Here is a 21,342-nt window from a genome sequence, read left to right on the forward strand (position 1 = left end):
TTTTTTTTTTATATTCATGATATCTACTAGAACCCTGTTCGGACATATTTCTGTAACTTACAGGTCTTTAATTTAAAAAATTTTTTTATGAAAAACAGTGTACCGCTTTTGGTACAGAAATCTAGACATCAGTGTAACGCCCAGGTGCTTAATATTTTACATATTTTTCTATTTATTTGGTAAACAAAACAGATCTCACCTTTCTTCCATTTGTTTCAATAATATTCTTGTCATCTAAAAAATAATAAATAAAAATACAATAATGTATTAATAATTGAAAAGTGAGCCTGTCAAGTCCTCATTAAGCTCCTGTTCTTAGAACCCAAAATAACTACATGTGCTGCTGTGTTGGCTGTTTCAATGTTGGTGCAAAGATATTAGGACCAATAGTGATGTATTCATAAAGCAGTGAATCTAACAGTCAGCACATTCTCTGGTGGAAAAAAATTACTGTAATTGAAAACACATGCATTTAAAACATTGTCCACAAGTGTATGTTGAATTTGTTACATTAACTGTTTTATAAATAGACTGCTTAGTCTATAAAATAATATTTTTTCAAATAGGTCAATAAAAATTATAGTAATTTGAAATTCCTAATTTTATTTGTATTTTGAAGAACTGTTTCAGCTGTAGTGCAGATGAAATGAAACAGATTTGCCAATAAACATATGTTCCCTAAAATCAAAGCTACTGTGCTTTGCCTTTAAGTCACTTCACAGCCCCTGCCTACTTACATTTCTTCAAAAAGAACAGAAGGGGCAAACCGGGAAAATTGGGAATTCCTGGCAAGTATCAATTAAAAAATATATAGAACCTAAAACAGACAAACAACACATGCCATGGCCATCTTAAGCAACACATCATCAATTAACAAAAGTCAGCTATCCAGACAATTTCATGTTTTTTCAACACGTTTTGCGAGAACCGCTTTCTCAGGGGATAGGTATCAGTGTAACACACAATAGCCCTAGTTTTAATTCAGCATTAACTATGGTAAATATTGATAGCATCAAATTAAGATGACCATCAGCAGCATGCGTTTAAGCCTCTTTCAAATTAACTTGACCCAATCGATGAAGGGCTACATCAATGCACACATGCAGAATTTTGAAAAAAGAACATTTCAAACAAATGCCCGACCTGATGCTGCATCCGCACACACCTGACCTGACAGGCACTTTTTGCTATGTATGAAGGATAAGGCAATTTACCGTTTTATAATCAATTTGTTGAGGAATAGACACTACTTTTTCTACTTACATTTCTGACCTAGCACATAAATACACCCCTTAACGAGGGCCAGATTTTCCACAAGGTCATCTAGACCATGGCCCAGGGTGTCATGGTCACTAGTGATGGCATTTTTACTGCTATGTCTGCTATAATATTATAATTAGAGATGAGTGAATTTCTCAAAATATCGGTTCGGCCGGTTCGCCAAAGTTTCCGAAAGGATTTGCTTCGTTCCGAATTTATTTGTGGCGAATCGCATTAAAACGGCTATTTCCGGGCTGCAGAGAGCCTTGATAGTGGTGTAGAACACTGTGCCTTGCAGTAACACCCATAGGGAGTCTGCTGCGGTAGTGAAATAATACTGTGAGTCAGCATGACATGCAAATTACAGGCGTCACTATTAGAATCACTGCACACTTCACTTATTTAGGCAGTCACGGGGCCAAAACTGACCAAATAACTCAAGTATGAACTCAGCCTTACAGGTCCATGTTAGCGTCAAGAAGAAGCGCACTCCTTTTACACCCTCGTCAGCTGATTCCACATAGATGTCTACAGAACTTGTTCTATTAACCGCTTATACAAGTAGAGCCCCCCCGACAGAGTGGAGAGGGTGACTGAGGTGGCAGCAGCAGCAGCATCAGGCAGAGGCCACAGAGTGGCACAATGGCAGAGTCTGGAGGTGGCGGCAGCATCAGGATTTTCAGTATGAATACAGACTGTAAAAGTGGGGCCTCTTGATCCCTGTAACTTTTGGGTTCGGAGCAGGAGGTGTCATAAAATTTACCACAGGCATAACTGGCCACAGAGTGGCACAATGACAGAGTCTGGAGGTGGCGGCAGCATCAGGAGGCTACAGAGTGGCACAATGACAGAGTCTAGAGGTGGCGGCAGCATCAGGAGGCTAGAGAATGGCACAATGACAGAGTCTGGAGGTGGCAGCAGCATCAACATCAGGAGAAGGCTACAGAGGTGGTGGCAGTAGCAACATCAGGAGGAGACCACAGAGTGCCACAATGACAGAGTCTGGAGGTGGCGGCAGCATCAGGAGGCTCACTATGAATACAGAATGTTAAAGTGGGGCCTCTTGATTCCTGTAACTTTTGGATTCAGAGCAGGAGGTGTCAGAAAATTTACCACAGGGATAACTGGCCACAGAGTGGCACAATGACAGAGTCTGGAGGTGGTGGCAGCATCAGGAGGCTACAGAGTGGCACAATGACAGAGTCTGGAGGTGGTGGCAGCATCAGGAGGCTACAGAGTGGCACAATGACAGAGTCTGGAGGTGACGGGAGCAGCAACATCAGGAGGAGACCACAGAGGTGGCGGCAGCAGCAGCATTAGGCGGAGACCACAGAGTGGCACAATGACAGAGTATGGAGTTGGCAACAGCATCAAGAGGCCACAGAGTTGCACAATGACATAGTTTGGAAGTGGCAACAGCATCAGGAGGTCACAGAGTAGCACAATGACATAGTGTGGAGGTGGCGGCAGCATCAGGCTCAGTCAGTAGTTTGTTTACTATGTGGGTAAAGAAAGCTGCTCATCAGCGACTCTAGACTCAGGCTGCTGCTGATGAAGCTGGTACTGCTCCTGCCACCCCACCCCTCCCCAGCAGCCATGGCAGTGGAACATGAGTGCAGAGGGCCCCCCCGGTCAGACCTGCGAGAAGATGGACGATAGCGCAGATAGGCAGCGGCCAACTGGCCACATAGGATGTCTCTGTAGTAGTTCAGTTTGTCCTCCCTCACAGTGGGTGTAAAAAAGGCCCCCATTTTGGACCGGTAGCGAGGGTCCAACAAGATGGAGAGCCAGAAGTCATCCCTCTGCCGAATAGTGACAATTTGGCTGTCACTGCGCAAGCAAGTGAGCACGCAGCGGGCCATTTCTGCAAGACTTCCTGCTTTCATCTCCAGTGCATACTGCCACAGTGTGTCTGGGTCCTCTGCCTCGTCTTCCTCATCTCCCTCTTGCTCATCTGGCTGCTCCTGCTCCTCCTCTCCTGTCACCTGAGTAGAAAAACTACCCATTTCGCTATACATTGCCTTTGCTCCAATGTCCTCCTTCTCCAGTTCAGCCCCCACAGGGCTCATGTGGCCGTGGGATCTAGGTGCCTCGTCTCCAGTCCTCTGACCAGCCAGATTTACCAGCATCTGTTCCAGAACATGAAGCAGTGAAATGACGTTGTTCATCCCGTAGTCCTGGCAACTGACAAATAACGTGGCCTCCTCAAAGGGCCTGAGCAAGCGGCAGGTGTCATGCATGAGCTGCCACTGGCTGACATCGAAGTTACATATGGGAGTACTCCTATCCGCTTGGATCATCAAGAATTTGTTGATGGCCTCTCTCCCTCTCTGTTCCTATAGTCCGTCCAACATACGGAGGGTGGAATTCCAACGGGTGGAAACGTCACATATCAGCCTTTGTTGGGGGATGCCATTCTGCTGCTGCAGCCCAAGAAGGGTGTGCTTTGCAGTGTACAAGTGGCTGAAGTGCATGCAAAGTTTCCTTGCCATTTTTATGATGTCTTGCAGATGGGTGGAAGACTTCAGGAACCGCTTGACAACCAGATTGAAGACATGTGCCATGCAGGGTGCATGGCTCAGCCTTCTTTGACGCAGCGCAGACATAATGTTCTTCCCGTTGTCGGTCACCATGGTTCTGATTTTGAGTTGTCGCAAAGAAAGCCATGATTTAATTTCTTGATGAGTCACACGAAGCAGTTCCTCCCCTGTGTGACTCCATTCGCCCAGGCATCACCTGATGATGATGAAGCCCCTTCTTCACCCGGCTCCAAAGTGCGATCGGCTTCATCATTGAGTACTGTATGCACGTCACTGATGTCCTCCTCAACGGTCTCTCGGTCAGGAGCCTGACCGCTCGCAACACCACCTCCCACGCCACTCTCCTCATCACTACTTGCCTGCCTAGAGGAGGAAGCGGCGGATGTCCCCTCCAGATCTTGGCTGAGCAGTAGCTGCTGACTGTCCTCTACTAGCTCGTCCTCGCTGTATAGTGGAGCTGAGCTCACAGCATACAATACTTCTGTGGCTGAGGAAACAGCAAAGGAGAGAGGCAGGTTGAGGACAGGTGAGGGCACAGGGCCTGCTCCCGGGCCATGCCAACTAAGGGTTGTGTCTGACAAATCCACCGACTGTTGGCTGGGGGTGTCTGATGTCACTTGGAATGAAGTGGATGACCGAATTAACCAATCAAGAATCGCTGGGTTGCTGGTCAAGACACGACCGCTAGATGACACCGGGAGCTCAGGCCTCTTGCTGCAACTTCTGCTGACACAACCCCTTACTCTGCTGCGACCTCTGCCTGCGCCAGAAACATTTAGGCCTCTGCCTCTCCTTTGTGCATGGCCTGCCACTTCTCTGCCATAATTTTACTTGAACTAAATAAATTAAAAGCAAATTAAAACACACCTTAAAGCGACGAATATTTTTGTACAGAAATGGCCACTAAACGCTTTTACCACAAATAACTGCAACAGTGAGCTGCGTATATATTTTTCTTTTTGTACTCAAATACATCACTAAACGCTTTCACCACAAATAACTACAACAGTGAACTGCGTATATATTTTTCTTTTTGTACTGAAATAGGCCACTAAACGCTTTCACCACAAATAACTGCAACAGTGAACTGCGTATATATTTTTCTGGATATATAAATTGCTGGAATGACAGAGCTGTATAATGGCTATTTGGATCCCCAAATAATCTTTCCCTGCACTTGTAAATCGCTTTTCTAGCACTGTCCCTAGCGCCTTCTGACGTCTCTCCCTGCAATAAGATGCTGTTAAAATGATTCCTCCCTATCCTTTCCCTGCACTTATAAATCGAAAGTTTTTTTCTCACAATGAGGTTTTTGCTATCACTCTCTCTAGCGCCTGCACACATCTCTCCCTGCTTTTAGAACGCTGTAAAACGTCTTAATCCAAAATGGCTGAGGGCTGTGACATCACAGAGCTGGCTGCTGATTGGCTGCATGCATGGCATTATGGGTCATCCTGCCTTCCCAGAGTTCCTTGCCCCATGTCCTTACACGTGTAGCCACCGTTTTAGGAAAAATTGTGATTTGTTAGCACGAATCGCAAGGAAATTCAGATTCGTTGCGAATCGCATTTTTCCTGAAATTTGGATCGAATTCCACTTCGTCAGCTTCGATTCGCTCATCTCTAATTATAATATATGAAAGTGCTTAGCATTGGGCTCTTCTGACCACAAACATCATGGCTCTCACCAATGATCCTCTATTTTCTCCATGGCTGTCTTCTCATATTTTCTCCCAGAGATTGTAAGCATAGAAGTTGGGCCCTTACTGTGTGCAACTGTTTATATTCTCATCTATCCACATCTATGTACATTTTTTAAGGTTAGCTATTGAACTGGGCCTTATCTGTATCTCTCATATTGTTGGTATTGTCTATACTTTGTATTGTCTATCGTACGAGGCAACAAAATTTGATGGCGCTATATAAACCATTATTAATATTATTATTATTAAAAACAACAATAACATTATCTAAGCATTAGTTGCCTAATTCTCTTAGGGCATCCATTAGCAAAATATCATTTTGGTATGCTGACCAAGACCTTTAGCTCAGGTCTGGGGTAAGTAGCATTTATTTTTAATTTATAATTTATTATATCATATACTATGAAGAATGGCATAGGAGAAATGGAAATACACAAACGTGTTTGGGACAATCCAACACTTGGCACCGCAGTTTTAAGTCAGTAGGTCATGAAGCTCAGTAGAAAAAGCCTAAAACATCGTTTCATGGTAAACTTGACCATTTAAAACTATAGAGAATATACCTCAACCAACAAAAAAAAATCCCTCAATTCCAATTATTTGGTTATGTTATTACTTTATTTCATATGGACTGAGCTGTTACAAGAGCTTGTGAAAAGAGAAACACAATATCCATACCTTAACAGCAGAAATCACATTGCAGTTAATCAGATTCTAGATGAAAAGAAGTAGAGATTTATACATATTTTATAAGGTAACTATGAAATCTGGCATACCAATAATAAATGTATATATATTAATAAATAACATTAATAATTAATAATCATTAGCAAAAATATCCAGTGAGTTTTTAAATTAAAGACCCTGTTTTTGGATCTAAGCTAGAGTTTACATGCACAGGCATATAAATAATCAGAATGACCCTGTCCCTTTACATGGCCTATTAAAAATTATTGTATATAATTAATAAGAATAAGTATTTAACATTACATTAATAATTATTAGTAATTAGTAATAGTATCTAGTGAGCTTTTAAATTATAGACCCTTTTTTTGGAGCCAAGCTAGAGTTTACACGCATAGGCATGTAAATAAATCGGAATGACCCTGTCCCTTTACATGGCCTCTTACAAACTATTGTATATAATTAATAAGAATAAATATTTAATAAAATAAATAGAGCGGGACTCTGAAAGCAAACAGATTCTGCTTTGTGTTTACTCTGTGACAGCAGTGTCATGGATATATCCTATGTTAAAATATTTATTTATAATACACAGCATCAAATCAAATATAAAACATAATTTTGAGAAATAAGAAAATATGATTTAACAAAATATAACTGGCGCTAATGCTTTTCCATGTAAGCATAATTGTCCGCTCCCCTAAATAGCGTATGTAAGTAGAAAAGAAAGACCAAGAATAGCTAAGGTTTTAGTGTAGAAAAACAATAATATATTGTAAAAGACAATTTGAAGTAAATAACTTTTAAACAAAATATGTAACACAGGGTTTTATCCGGTCTCTCTGGTATACACAATCATGGGAAGACTGACCGATACACTAGACATTGATATCCTTATTTGGTATTTTAAAAAGAAACGTCTCATATCCTGATGTTTTTTTTTCGCCTATCGGCTTCCTCAGGGAATTTGGCAGAGAACGTTTGTTCAACGTTTGGGATAAATTGAAACCGTCATGTGAGGTGAGTGTAAATTTAGGATTTTACAATGTATAATGGAATGGAAGTGGATCATGTCCCATGCAGAGTTCGGCAGACGGAGGTGCTGCTGAGTCGTGAATCCCCACTCACGACTCAGCAGCACCTCTGTCTGCTGAACTCTGCCCCCTACCTGATGTGTACATACCTTTTTCTCTGTAGTCCTTGGTATAGTCACATGATGCATGTATTTTCCTAATGCTCTTGTAGTCAGTGGATTGTAAATGATGCCGGAAGCATCACCACATAATATTGTGGCTGTACTCCCTGCAGTATTCTGCTCTGACATTTCATGATGCTGAACAACAATAAATCCATATGACAAAAGCAATTGGATCACAGAGCTGTGAGTCTGTGTAGGGTAGCGTCAGAGAAAAGTTTTGCAATAACAACTGCTTTTTTATTTTTGTTGGCATGGGAAATCAAGGTTTATAATCCTTTGAGCATGTATTTGACTAGTTAGTTTCTACAGTGTTTTGCTACACGTGTAAAAAGAGTTTAGTCTCTTTGGATTTAAACTAGTGCACTAAGACTGCTTTCTTATACATATTTATAGGTAAATTCTATAAATTATAATCTGCAGATTTCAGTTCAATTTTAATTTTCTTCATTAGGATGGAGCTCATTTTTATTCACCTAGAATTATATTATATTATCACATTAGCCTAAAATACACATGCCTATTTCAGAGTTTATAAGAGAATATATCTAAATAAATGGCATCAATAATATCAAGTAGCTATAAAAAGCAACCACAGGACAAAGTTCTAAAAAAGAGCTAACCATGATCAACCCAATAATATACCAAAATTTGAACATCCTCCCAAGCACTGCTAAATCGAATAATAAAGAGTGCACTACAATATACCTACCTAGAGAAGACTGTCAATCAAAGCTTAGAGACCATGTAATGAGGACATTGAATAGTACCTTACACAACAAAGTTACTAGGGCATAGGAGCAAAATGCAGGGTAATTTTATGTAAAATTTTTTTTTTTTTTTTTTTTTTTGAATAGGACAAATGACGGGGGCAAAGCTCAAAATAAAAAAAAAAGGATGATGCACTCAGAGCAAATAACTCAACCTGAATGAGAATCAAAGACAGGAAATTTTGCAACAGCTCCTGTCAAGCAAGCACAGGACAAAGTTCTAAAAAAGTGCTAACCATGGTCAACCCAATAATATACCAAAATTTGAACATCCTCCCAAGCACTGCTAAATCGAATAATAAAGAGTGCAATACAATATAACTGCCTAGAGAAGACTGTCAATCAAATCTTAGAGACCATGTAATGAGGACATTGAATAGTACCTTACACAACAAAGTTACTAGGGGATAGGAGCAAAATGGGAAAAGGGAATGGTCACCCCCTACAGACACCCTAACCTAGCCCTAACTCCTGACAGTATGAATATCCCCTGATGGTGGTAATACTCATACATGGGAACCTAGGCCCTAGTAGCCCTGAATAACGCTAGGAGTAGTGACTGGGCTTGAGACTACTGGTTCCTTCCCTGATGAAAGGACCAGTGTCTCCCTGAGGCCTAGTAACAACTAAAGAACAAAAACACCAAAAGTAGTTCAACTTATCTTAATAGCAAATAGAGAAGCAGGAACTCTGCAGAGGACAACACACCAGCTCTTCACATCCCAGAGGTGAATATCAATCGCATAGCATGAAGTGTGAGGCCAGACTAAATAGAGAAGCAGTAATTACCACCAGCTGCAGCTGATACAAGGGGTGTGGTCATCACAAACAACAACACAGAAACAAGCAAAACCAAAGAGACTGTCAGACCGACCACCCCACGTGCAGTTTGTCTCACAGATCCTCTAACCTTAGTCACGGAAGGGACCGTGACACAATCTGAATGAGAACCAAGGACAGGACATTTTGCAACAGCTCCTGTCAACTTTTTTATAAGACTACTAGATGTGCGCCAAGCTGGTGGAGACTTACCCAAAAACAGTTGCAGCACAATTCCTAATTGGTTGGTAATTTGATCATTCTATCATGGACTGTCTTTACAGGAGTAAAAAAAAGCACACGTGTCTGATGTCTGATTTTATAATGGCCCCATGATAATATTTTGCATCTTCTGAGTGGTCCATAATAAACAACCCTATCAAAACATCAGACTAAATTTTGTTTGCAATTTTTAACACAAAAAATCTGAAAAAGCACAAGAGGTAAAACTTATGCACAGCACTGTACAGAGAAAAAAACGAAATGGCCAACTGCAAATAAAGATAATCTTCGTGGTATGTTACTTGCTGTTATACAATACAACAAATCTGAAAAATAATACTGTAATAAACTTTGAACTGAAGCACCTCATCATTATCTGGTCCAGCAAGAAAACAACATGGGTCAGGGTTGTGAAGCATTCCAACATTGTTAACTGCAAAATGAAAAAGTAAGAGTTACACATTTAAAACCAGAAACATAGATTCGATGGTACAGGTCTTTCTTGAGCAAAAGGGTCCAATGACAGGTGCACAGTTGGAATCCAGAACAAATCAAAGAGATCTGGGAATACTGTAGACTCACAGGAGAGCAAGTACAGGATCAGAGCCAAGACAAGAACTTGAGTACTAGTACAGAAACAGAGCAGACAAATAAGAATAAAGATTAAGAATAAAGAATTTTGATAGATGATGATGGTAGGCTTTTGTTTATGTGCAGGGACCAGAGGCATTAAAAATATGAAGGGAGATGCAAAACAGATGCCAAAACCAATACAGAAAAAGAGGATTAGAAGATAAAGGCAATACAGGTTAGATCAAGATATACATGCAGAAAGAACCTAGCTCAATTGCTGAACCAGCATACAATCAGATATTAGCATTTGAAAGAATTGACTGCCTACTCCTAAAATGTGGTTTTAGTGTAGACTAGCTGTGTGCCCTGTTTTTCACTATTATTTTCAAAGCAGATTGCGAGCCAGAGTAGGTATTCACATAATTCAGAGATCAAGAAAGTTAGAGGATTGAAGTAACAAGGCCATATTTTTCTTTCATGCATTTCTAACAGCACATTTGTTTGTATGATAGTTTTATGTTTGTCTGCTAATAGCATAAAGCGAAGGCAGCATAGGAAACAGCCCACTACTCAAAAAGGGAGCTCTGAGAGGAAGAGAATACAGGGCAGGTCAAACAGTGTGCTTGCTTAAATTGAGTAAATCTTTAGGAGGGCCACATTATTCTCAGTAAAAGGGGCCAGATTTTCAGATGGGTAAAATAAAGCAAAAAAAGTAGAAAATTGAGGAATGCTAAATATGCCCTACATATACATTGATTCCTAAAATGCATGAAAACCTAAAATCTATTTTTTTAGTGTTTGCTTTTATAGCTTACTGTATACCGTTTTTCCAAAGGTGAACTCCAGCCTTGCTTTATGTCCAGCACAGTTGTACAGGCTCTTCTCCTCTAAATAAATTGCTGACAGATTGCTTATCATTGGGCTGCCTATTAGGTGTAGCAGATAAGCTGCCTCATGGATAACTAAGGGTTCATGCATAGCAGACTAAAGCTACGTACACACTTCCAATTATTATCGTTGGAAAACGAACGACGAAAGATCCTGCACAATATATACAAACGATCGTATAGCACCGATCCTGCACCTAGAGATAACGACACGATCGTTCGTAGATATTGTACACACAATAGATACGATCGTTTGAGCGATAGAGGAACTATGTGCACGACAGGAAAGTGAACGAACGTTCGTTCATTACGCATGCTCAGATCATGGACGATCAACGAACGACCGTACACACGAACGATGTTCAACGATCGTCGTCCAATCCGATCCGCCGGTCCGGTCGTTCGTTTCCAACGACTTTCCTCGTTCGTCGGCGTCGTTGGTTACTTTTTTACGAACGATTTTTTGCCCAATCGATCGTTCGTCGTTCGATTGGAACGATAAAAATTGGAAGTGTGTACGCACCTTAACACAGCTCTTCTCTATTATAAGCAATGGTAATAATTAGTAATATCATCTTACAATGAGAAGTGCTGTTACTGGTTCAGTCAACGAACAACAGATTTAGGTAAAGCACTTGGCTTAAGAAAACTGTATACAGAGAGGCACGACCCCAAATATATTGAAAGATTTAGAATTCAAATACACTTTAATGCTTTGAAAACTCCAAAAACCCTCCACTTCTGTCAATATACCAAGTTATCTCGGGAATGCTGCCTAAGTGTAGCAGACACATAAATGTCTTTGGCTAACCTGTTTTGTCTTCAAGTATTCATATCTTTATTTATAATTCTGTAGATGCCATGCATTTTCTTGCAAGTGCCAGAAATCATCTTTTCCACATAGACAGGCACAGAAAACAAGATGTGTACACCCAAAAATTAACTTAAAATTACTATGTGATGGACAATTTCTGATCATACCTAGAATTCCTATTTCCAGTCCTTTCAGACTTTCTTCAATATGTTCATATATTTTATTTTGTGTGAAGTCAGCTTGTATTAATTTAATATTTATCCCAGTATTCTGCTCTATGAAAACAAAGAATTTATATGTATTATAACATTTCAAACATTACGTCACAGTTTCTAGTAATCATTAATAACATGAATAAATTTAAACAGTCTAAATTTGCAGTTGAAGTGGAAGAACACATTTTTACATTTATAAGTCTATTTGTCTATTTGAAAATGTATTTCTCATACTGAGTTTCCTCATTTTTTTTTCTCATTAGCTACACTGGATTCCTCAAATAGCCTGGATGCCTGCAATTATCTTCAAACTCAATAAAGTAAATACATACTGTATCCTTAAATTAAAATGTACTTGCTAATTTTGCATTTTTTGTGTGTAGTTTTGTGACTTAACATCTAAATATGTATGTAAATAGGGATGTGCGTGCATATCTCTATGTTCATAATTCTGAACCTGTAAAATATACGAGAAAACATACCAATCTCTTTAGCAATATGCTGCATTTTCTCAAGGGTTCGACTGATCATCACAATGTTCATGCCACGATTAGCAAGCTACAAAAGGAAGTTGAATTTAGTTTATTTTAGTATACTATATGTATATTACCAGTTTACCACATCTGTATTGCACTTGTATAAATATTGCAAAAAAAGTATTTTATTTAATCCCTTTTCTTGATGCCTAGGTGGCCAGATTGAGAAGGGCAGGTTCCATGTGGCTTCCTTTTTCCTGTTTATATTTCATCCCCTGCCTTTCCTCAACATTAGGGGTCTTATAGTTGAAGGTCAGACCTCCTTTACCATAAACTGTCCCCCAAATATTTATGGAGATTTATGGGTGAAAGAGAATTTAATATCCTCGGATATCCTTCTCCTCACCCAGGTAAATAATACTCCTTACCCATTCCCAGTAGGAATTACAAAAAAAAAGCATACTGACAGCAGTCTGCATTTTATTAAAATAAAAACACAACAAATGCCTAATAACTTTTAAATAATTATTTATTTATAATAAATATTTTTTTTCAAATTATATGTATATCCTCAAAAGTAAATCCATCACCAGTTAAGATGTCCGGTGATGTCAGTCATGACTGATGATGTAAGTATGCCTGCTCCCACCACTTAATGACAAATTCCTCTGCACTTTGTCGATGGAACTTGGAATTTATGTGGTTACTTATGCAGAGTCTGCCACAAAAACTGTCAGCAGCAAAAAAACCCATGGACTCTGAATTTACCAAACATAGGTTTGATTTTGTTTTTTTTTTTTTTTGTTTTTTCATTTTTAAAGTGATAATACTTTTTTGAAATTTTGATTAGTCCCTTTTCCATGCATGAAACCTGGATGGCCAAGAAAAAGAGTGGCATTGTGCATGTGGGTCCTTTTCCTGTCCATGACACACCCCACGCCTTCTCTCAGTGGAATGCCCCATAATTAGGGGACACAGAGCCCCTTACCCAAAACCAGTCCTCTATATGGTTGTGGGGTTTGTTGAGGTGTAATCTGTAACCTCTTTAAAATCATCCTCCCCACCACTATTTGTCCTAGTATATATATTGTGTAAAGAGCTCAAGGTATATTGGATGTCTAGATAGGCTGATAAAAATAGTGGAATACACGTATAATTTTATTGGTTTTTATATAACCATATCCCTTTTTTATATTTTGGTTTGAATATTGATTAGGATTGACATCAAAACATTGCTTCGTAGGTCGAACCATTACATAATATCATCCAGAGCACATAGTACCCCCCACCCATTACCAGAACAAGTTAACCAAATGTAAATAAACACAAAAACATAAAAACAAACAAAAGGAACTAGTAGAGATGTGGCCAAAAATTCAAATTGGTTCAAAACAGTTTTAAAATGTTTATTTTAGGTGTAAAATCACTAGGAAATGTTTATTTAGCCAATTTTAGGAATACATTTTTGATCTGTTTACCTTTACCGTTATTGCCTGTTTTGTTCTTTAAGATTAAAGTTATGAGATTACAGTAAAATAAAAAAAAGTTTACCAAAGAGCTAAAGAGCAGAACAGACTTCATCTTTTGTTCTACCCTCAACAATGTAAAATCAGTCATAATTACATATGCAAATAAACAGCATTTTCATTATTTTTTCTAAATAGTGGTATTCACTGACCAGTCTATTGATCTTCAAATATTTATTTGACACTCCTGCTATTTCCTTTAGGAAAACATGTTCTCTAAAACACATGCTGGTACAAACTGACTGTCCAAAATGTATCTAGATTGATGAAGCCAGATGAAAAATTCTTCAACACGAAAGAAACACTATTCCTGTCATCTTGTTAACTGAAAAACAGCTGGTATTATCTATTTATTACCATGTTATTGGGGCCAGTTCCATGAAGGTAATTTGATGCATCCATCTAAAAGCATTACATATGTACATGTTTATTCATTTGAAAGTTGTAATTTGCATTAGTTGGCAAATGTATTCAATCCTGTACCAGATCCATTCCAGATTTGCCTACCTATCACTCTTTAGTGAATGCATCTGGATAATTATATATAATATAGACACATTATCATACTATCATACTACTATTTATACATATGTAATTTTTATTCTTTAAAGAACCCATATAAACATTCTAATTTCTCTACCTGGTATTAGGATTGGCATCCTCATAGTCACACCTTCAAATTATTTGTGTATTCTGTTACTGACAATTTCCTCATTGGATTCCTCTACAACTTTTTAAAGGAACAGGTTGAGAGAGGCTTTATCCTTCAATTATGGGACTCCCACTGTTGAGGGAGGAAGTAGGGCCTGGTATGGATAGTTGGTATGCTCAGTTGGTATGCTCACAAGCCCCTCTCTTTTTTGGCTACCAAGGCTTCCTGCATAGAGAAGGGTCTGGTTAGAATGTTACTTAGGACCCCATACCATTTTTTAAATAAATAAAAATGTTTCAGGGCAATCACCAAAAATGTTTTTGAAATAATTGTGTAATTACATTATTGCCCTTGAAGCTCTTGGCTTTCACAAGTCTTACGGGTGCTCAATACCCCCATGCTTCCCATCATCACTAGCAATTTTACTGACAATACAATGTTAAAAGGCTTTGTAATTTACTCAAAAGTTGGCATCCATAAACTTCAATGCACAGAGATTAAATATCATAATTATTATGCTATCCATTGAAAGTTAGTGACTTTTGAATCAACCAGATTTCAACAGAATTTTGGTTATGAAGAATTTCTGTGCCAATCCATAATGTCTGGTGCAGATTTCCAAGAGGCACCAACTTAAAGTATACCTAAACCCAAGAACATTAATTTACTTCAGCTCAGTAGACCCTGGTTGCATTAATTTTCTATTTGTCTTTTTTGGTTTCAATTTAAAATTTTATAGAAAAAAGGAAAACCAAACCTGCATTATGTTTTTTTTTCATTAGGGGAAATATATTGTAGAAGTTTGCATATTACAGTCTAAGAACTGGTCATTCAAGGATTATAAAAATGGTCAAGGCAGTTCTAGATTATAGAATGCATCATTTCTCAACTACAAAACATACATTCGTTAAAAAAAAATAAAACTTAAAAAAATAAAACAACAAACTACTACTACTAAAAGAAAAGGGGAGGGAGAAATAAAGGGTTTTCCCGCAACAATCTGTAATAAAATTAGGATTAGCGCTAACCTAGATAGTATTCACACCAAATATAAATTGGGCAAAGAGTATGCCTATATGTTAAAGAATTTTTCTTGGGTGTCATTCAAAATACTGGAAAGCGTTTCATTAAGAAATGTGTTGTCTACTCGCTTTGAGACTTTATGAAGACTTTATGAATACCCCGGAATCTTATGAACAAAGGACAGGTCTACCAAATATGGTGTTCCGTGCCCAACTTTTGACCTCCCCGGAAACACATCTTTGATATTGTTGGGGATATATATGTTTCAGTCTGGTTGTTACCATATACCACCTCATCATCACTTTGAAAGCAGGTTCCATGGTAACAATATTAGTGAAACATTTAGTCATTTTTACCCAGGTATTGAACTATTTTTTGTATCACATAGATCCTTCATCCATTGGGATTTATAGGAATGTGATGACGCCCTAGTCCCTTCAGTCAACTTAGAATACAATATAACAATTTGTTTTGGACATAAGGATGTTCAGAAACACATATGCTCAGATAGTGTTAATCCAGTGAGAGATCCAACCCTCTGGTTAGAGAGTTAATCCAGTGTCTCAGTTGTAAATAACAAATAAATTCCTTATTCGGTGCTTGGTAAGTTGAGCAAATCTCTTCCCAACTAAGAATATCTTACGTTCCCAGGAGAGAACATACTGTCCTTTAATTATGTGCTGACCATCAATTAAAAGCCGCTGGTGATTCCAATCCTGGTAAAAATAAAGGTTTGTGTTGAATTGTAAGAACAGGAAGGTGTAGGGACATTAAACCTCCTAAATACCTGATTCCATCCCATACTTTAAATATTTGTCTTAAGTGGACACTAATCGTAGTAGGGCGCAATTTGTGTGGGAGCCAGGGAAGTGAGCTTACATCAGTCAGTAAAATAAGGTCAGTTTCTAAACAAACCCAGGGGCTTTATGGCCTGCAAAAGAGAACAACGGGGCTATTTGTGCTGCCTGGTAATATTTTAAAATATTTGTTACCCCCAGCCCTCCATGATGTTTGTGAGCATAAATAGTTTTTCCTGGTAATCTGGGTTTTTTGTTGTTTCAGATAAATGAGAACATTTTTTGAAAAGCTCCCATGTGCGTAGGGACATGGATTGGAAGTCTCCTACAGTAACACAACAGTTTTGGAGGCACTGTCATTTTTAAAGAATTGATTCTACCCAGCCATGAAATGGTATGTAAATTCTATTTAGTCAACATTTGTTTCAGTTGCGCAAATAAGGGAGGATAATTGGTGGACTAAAGTATAGAATACGTTAAGGTCAATTTGATCCCCAAATATTCTAAATATCCGTCAGTATCATAAATAAATTCGGAATAGAGAACCCCTTAAGTCACAGAGGGCATGATACCAGATTCCTACACTTTGCCTTTCTGGTGCTGAGACCTAACTGTGGGTCCACATCAAATTTGTGCATTTTATTTAATGAGATTATGTACACTGCCCAGCCATCAAGTGTAGTTAACATTTCAACCAAACTTCACTTCATGGGTCTTCGGACAAGACTGTCATCTGACATTGTCCACAGAAGACATTTCAATTTATTCTAAGAAATTTTCACCATAAAAAGCGTCTTCCAGTAGCACAAAGCTCTAGACATGTATCTCTGAAGGTCTTAAAGGCTTAAAACATATGAAGGTGACAATACCTGGAAGGATCTGTGTGTAAGTAAATAGTTTAATTATTAAATTTAAAGACAGCTACTATTTAGGTTTCCTTACCTCTATTGCGTATGCTTTACCAATCCCATCTCCAGACCCAGTCACAACTAAAAAGGAAAAGGAAATACACTCATTCTATTGCATATGTTTAAAGTAACAATCCACCTAAATTGAAACATTTTTGGGGGAAATGGAAGTTGGAAAAGTCCCATACTTAGTGTTAGGAGTGGTACTCTAATTTGTTTGCTGGCTTCTCTATTATTTACATTACATAATTAGAAATGCAACAGATGGAACACAACAAGCTGGCTGGAAAGAAAATGGTGGGCAAGAACAGATCCAAGCACTATGGCAGGTAGACCATGTGTGTGTTTCTGTTTTAGAAGAACCCAGAAACTCACAAGAGAAATATCACAGTAAAACTGCAGCAAGATACTGCTGAAGCAATACATTTTTTGCTAATAAAATGAAATCTTGCATTATATAAATGAGTAGTGTTGCTGTTTATTTTCATACAAAATCACCCAATGTATTGCAAACCAATAGGACATAAAATTGTGCCAAAAAACACACGGCATTAAGAGATAAAAATGAAGAACAGGGTTCCTTGAAAACTAATATAATTTTTTAGTATTTATTGATAAAACTAGAAAGTGTAGGAAGTCATAATAAGCATTATTTGCATACTATATGCCTATAAACGTACAGTAATACAAAATAGAATACAGTTTTAAAAATACCACATTGTGGTAATGAAAAAATTACACAATAGTACTTCTGCTATACGAATTAAGCAATCTTCTATCCGGTTTTAGTGGTCGCTGTTTTTATATTAAGTATAGAAAAAAGAGGGGGAGAAAGAAAGAAGGGGAGGGGGGGAGGAAGGACTGACAGGGGTTGAGGGGGAGGGGGGCAGGGAGGGAGGGTGGAAAAACAGTGGAAGCGCCAAAATCTTATGCCGGTGGGCGGAGTAACCGCAAATAGTCTGCAGTGGTCTTGAAGTCATGCCAATAAAACCAGGTATGTATTGGTCTGCGTGAGGACCGATCCCCTGATCTCACAAGCTCCTTCATATATTGTATATCGTTCACCCTGGTCACTCATTGTTGTACAATGGGCGGAGTAGTTTGTCTCCACAACGGGGGAATGCAGGCCCTGGCCGCATTTAACAAATGGCGCAGTAACAATTTTTTATAGCATTTCCTCGACATTGCCGACATGCAGCCGGGCAAGATCAGGTTTGTCTCCTATCAACACTCCTGTCAGTCTTTTTACAATATCCCCGACATCCGCCCAGAATGAAGCAAGACCAGGGCAGGTTCAAAATATGTGTAACAGCGTACCTGTATGTCGCCCACATCTCCAACAAGCTGAGCTTGTGTGTGGAAAAAGCTTTGCTAGCCAATCAGGGGTTCTATACCACTTGGTGAGAAAATTGTAATTAGTCTCTTGATATCGGTTGCTAATAGAGGCTTTGTGCCTGTAATATAACATACAATCTATTTGATCTTTGGTAAATTTAGTATCAAGGTCTCTCTCCCATTTGGTGACAAAATATGGCACAGAGGAGTCCTGGGCTGTCAGTTGCAATTTATACATATAGGAGAGCACTCCTCTCAAGGGATCTCCATTAACACATTGACTCTCTAGAGGTCCAAGGGGGCGGCTGAAATCCTGTGCCGACTGCATTGACAAAATAAAATGTTGAAATTGTATTTTTCTTTAGATATCTAGGCAAGGAAGGGAGTGATCTACCTGGAGCTGTTCTGTACTGGACCAGGTGGAATGGTGCAAGAAATGGGTAGCCCGGAAAACACCACTCTCAATCCAGATCTTAAACACTGGGTCTTTCCTGCTAGTTGGAAACGTGGAGTGTCCACGGATAGGGAACATAGGGGAGGGGAAGGCAGTAATTCCCTCTGCACGGAAATACCTTGCCACCACTCTAAGCGTTTCACCTATCAGAGTATGTTGGCGTAGGGCAATTGAATATTCAGTTGAGGACCATGCCGCCACACTTATCATTATAGGAGACATTCCAGGTTCACCCATCCCTTAAAGCTGGCATGCCTGCACCAGTCTAGCAGGCGGGTCAAATGTACCGCCCTGTGGTATAATATCGGGTCTGGAAAGGCCATCCCCCCTTGGTCTTTCCAGAGTCGAAAAAGAAATTTGTTAAGGCGAGGGGTTTCAGTGTTCCAGATAAATCTCAGGAATTCAGAGCGAATTTTATGCAATAAATGGAGAGGGATGCGTATCGGTAACGTTTGGAGTAGGTAAAGAAGACGTGCCATGATGTTCATTTTTAAAATATTGCACCAGCCAAACCAAGAAAAGGCCTGTTGTCTCCATCGTTGAAGATCACTATGTATGACGTTAAGGAGTGGTACAAAGTTCAGTTCTTTTCTGAGGTCAGCAGGGATATTAGTGCCCAGATATCTGATAGAACCCCATGCCCATTTAAACGGGAAGGAAGGGGCTAGAGCTTTCCGGAACTCAGTTGGCAAGTTAATGTCCAACACCTCTGATTTTTGTAGGTTAATTTTGTAAACAGAGAACTGAGCATATTGACGCAACTCCTTCAGTAGGTTAGGAAGGGTCACCTGGGGAACAGTAATATAAAAGAGAAGATCGTTTGTTTGTGTCACTTTGTGATCAATGGAGCCTACTCTAACGCCCTTAATATCGGGATTCTTGCGAATATGGCCTAATAAAGGCTCGAGGAGCATAATAAAAAGTAGGGGGGATTATGGGCATCCTTGGCTTGTGCCATTTGTGATAGAAAATGGGTGGAAAAGGATTCCGTTAACTCAGACAAAAGCGGTGGGGTTCCTGTACAGGGCCTGTATCCACGTAAGCAGCCTGCTGGGAATGCCTATAAAGGTAAGGACGTGTTTCATGTATACCTAGTTCACGCGATCAAAGGCCTTTTCGGCATCTGCCGAAAGGTCAGTGAAGGAATTTTGTGAGTGGTCACATAGTGTATCAGATTAAGCGTGCGAGTAGTGTTATCCCTCTCCTCTCTAAATGGGAGAAAACCACTTTGATCTAAGTGGATAAGGCGGTGATGAATAGGTGTAAGCCTACCTGCTAAGATGCTAGAAAGAAGCCTAAGGTCATATAAATCCTGAAGCAGCTGTGTCAATTATGACCCTATGGCCCTGCTGTATCAACAGACCGCGCACAGAGCACTTATGGGCCTCCGAAACGGTCAGCGGGCTAGAGACTGACGTTTCATTCCTATTAAAAAAAGGCCGATATCTTTCCCTCTAAATGAGTCCCAAATTCACCTGAAGACAAAAGTGATTCATTTAGACACCAAGGACTGCCCCCTGGGGAGGAAACATCAGAAGATACCATGATCGAGATCCGGGCGTAGTCAGAAAATGTCATATTTCTTATCTCTAAACTTTGTACTTGGGAGATGGCTTCATGTTTAACCAGGAAAAAATCTATTCGCTATTTGTAGACAGGAGAGTAGAAAGTGTAGTCACGGTCACTAGGGTGCTGTATTCTACAGATATCAGTAAGCTGATGGAGGTGCAAAAGGCTTTTTAGGCACCGTAGGACAGAGTGAGGGAGATGAGAAGCCCCTCTAGATACAACGAGGACTGGGTCCAATGCTAAGTTGAAGTAGCCCCCCACCACCAAAGTTCCCTCCGCAAACATATAAGCAACATTGAGGAACTCTTCCAAAAAAGATACTTGATTAGTATGAGGGAGGTACAAGTTAACCAAGGTGAAAAATTGAGTGTGGATCTTCCCCTTAACCAAGAGGTATCGCCCCTCAGGGTCCACCTTCAAAATGACTAGTGTCCAAGGGAGAGATTTATAAATCAATATACTAACACCTTTGGACTTTGAGTCAGGGGATGAGTCATGGTATGCTGTCTGAAAACGACGGTTTTTAAGTGATGGTATCTTATCGTGACGGAAATGCGTTTCCTGTATAAACACTATTTGACATTTTAGGGTATTTGAAAACCACGGAGCGCTTAGTTGGGGAATTGAGACCTTTAGCATTGATGGATGTAATTTTTAGGGACATATGGGTCCACTGAAAACAGGGGGAAAAACAGGCAAAGAGAGGCACGGGGGGCAAGAGGTAGACAATATTTGGCCCATTTTTGACAAGAAAAAGGGGGGGGGGAGGGGAAGAGCGGGTAAAGGAGAAGAAAACAAAAAGGAAGGGGGGGAAGGGAGAGGAGTGGAAAGAGGAAGGTGAAGAGTGCCCCGGACAAACAGCCTGAGCCCACCGGGTAGTACTAATGCAAGTCAGTATCTAGTTCCTGTTCCACCAGGAAA

General features: G+C 39.6%; 1 protein-coding gene across 1 annotated transcript in view; it reads right to left on the reverse strand.

Moving 5' to 3' along the window:
- The window catches only part of HSD17B3 (hydroxysteroid 17-beta dehydrogenase 3), a 69,525-nt gene that overhangs the window by 13,472 nt on the left and 34,711 nt on the right, over positions 1-21,342 (reverse strand). The window contains exons 2-7 of the mRNA XM_072413744.1: positions 17,098-17,144; positions 12,164-12,239; positions 11,634-11,741; positions 9,558-9,625; positions 6,181-6,216; positions 200-234 (exon numbers count right to left, since the gene is read on the reverse strand). Coding sequence (XP_072269845.1) covers positions 200-234; positions 6,181-6,216; positions 9,558-9,625; positions 11,634-11,741; positions 12,164-12,239; positions 17,098-17,144 — 370 coding nt within the window. The remainder of the gene's footprint in view (positions 1-199; positions 235-6,180; positions 6,217-9,557; positions 9,626-11,633; positions 11,742-12,163; positions 12,240-17,097; positions 17,145-21,342) is intronic.

The sequence above is a fragment of the Pyxicephalus adspersus genome, chromosome 6 (assembly GCF_032062135.1).
Source record: "Pyxicephalus adspersus chromosome 6, UCB_Pads_2.0, whole genome shotgun sequence".
NCBI classification, from domain to species: Eukaryota; Metazoa; Chordata; class Amphibia; order Anura; family Pyxicephalidae; genus Pyxicephalus; species Pyxicephalus adspersus.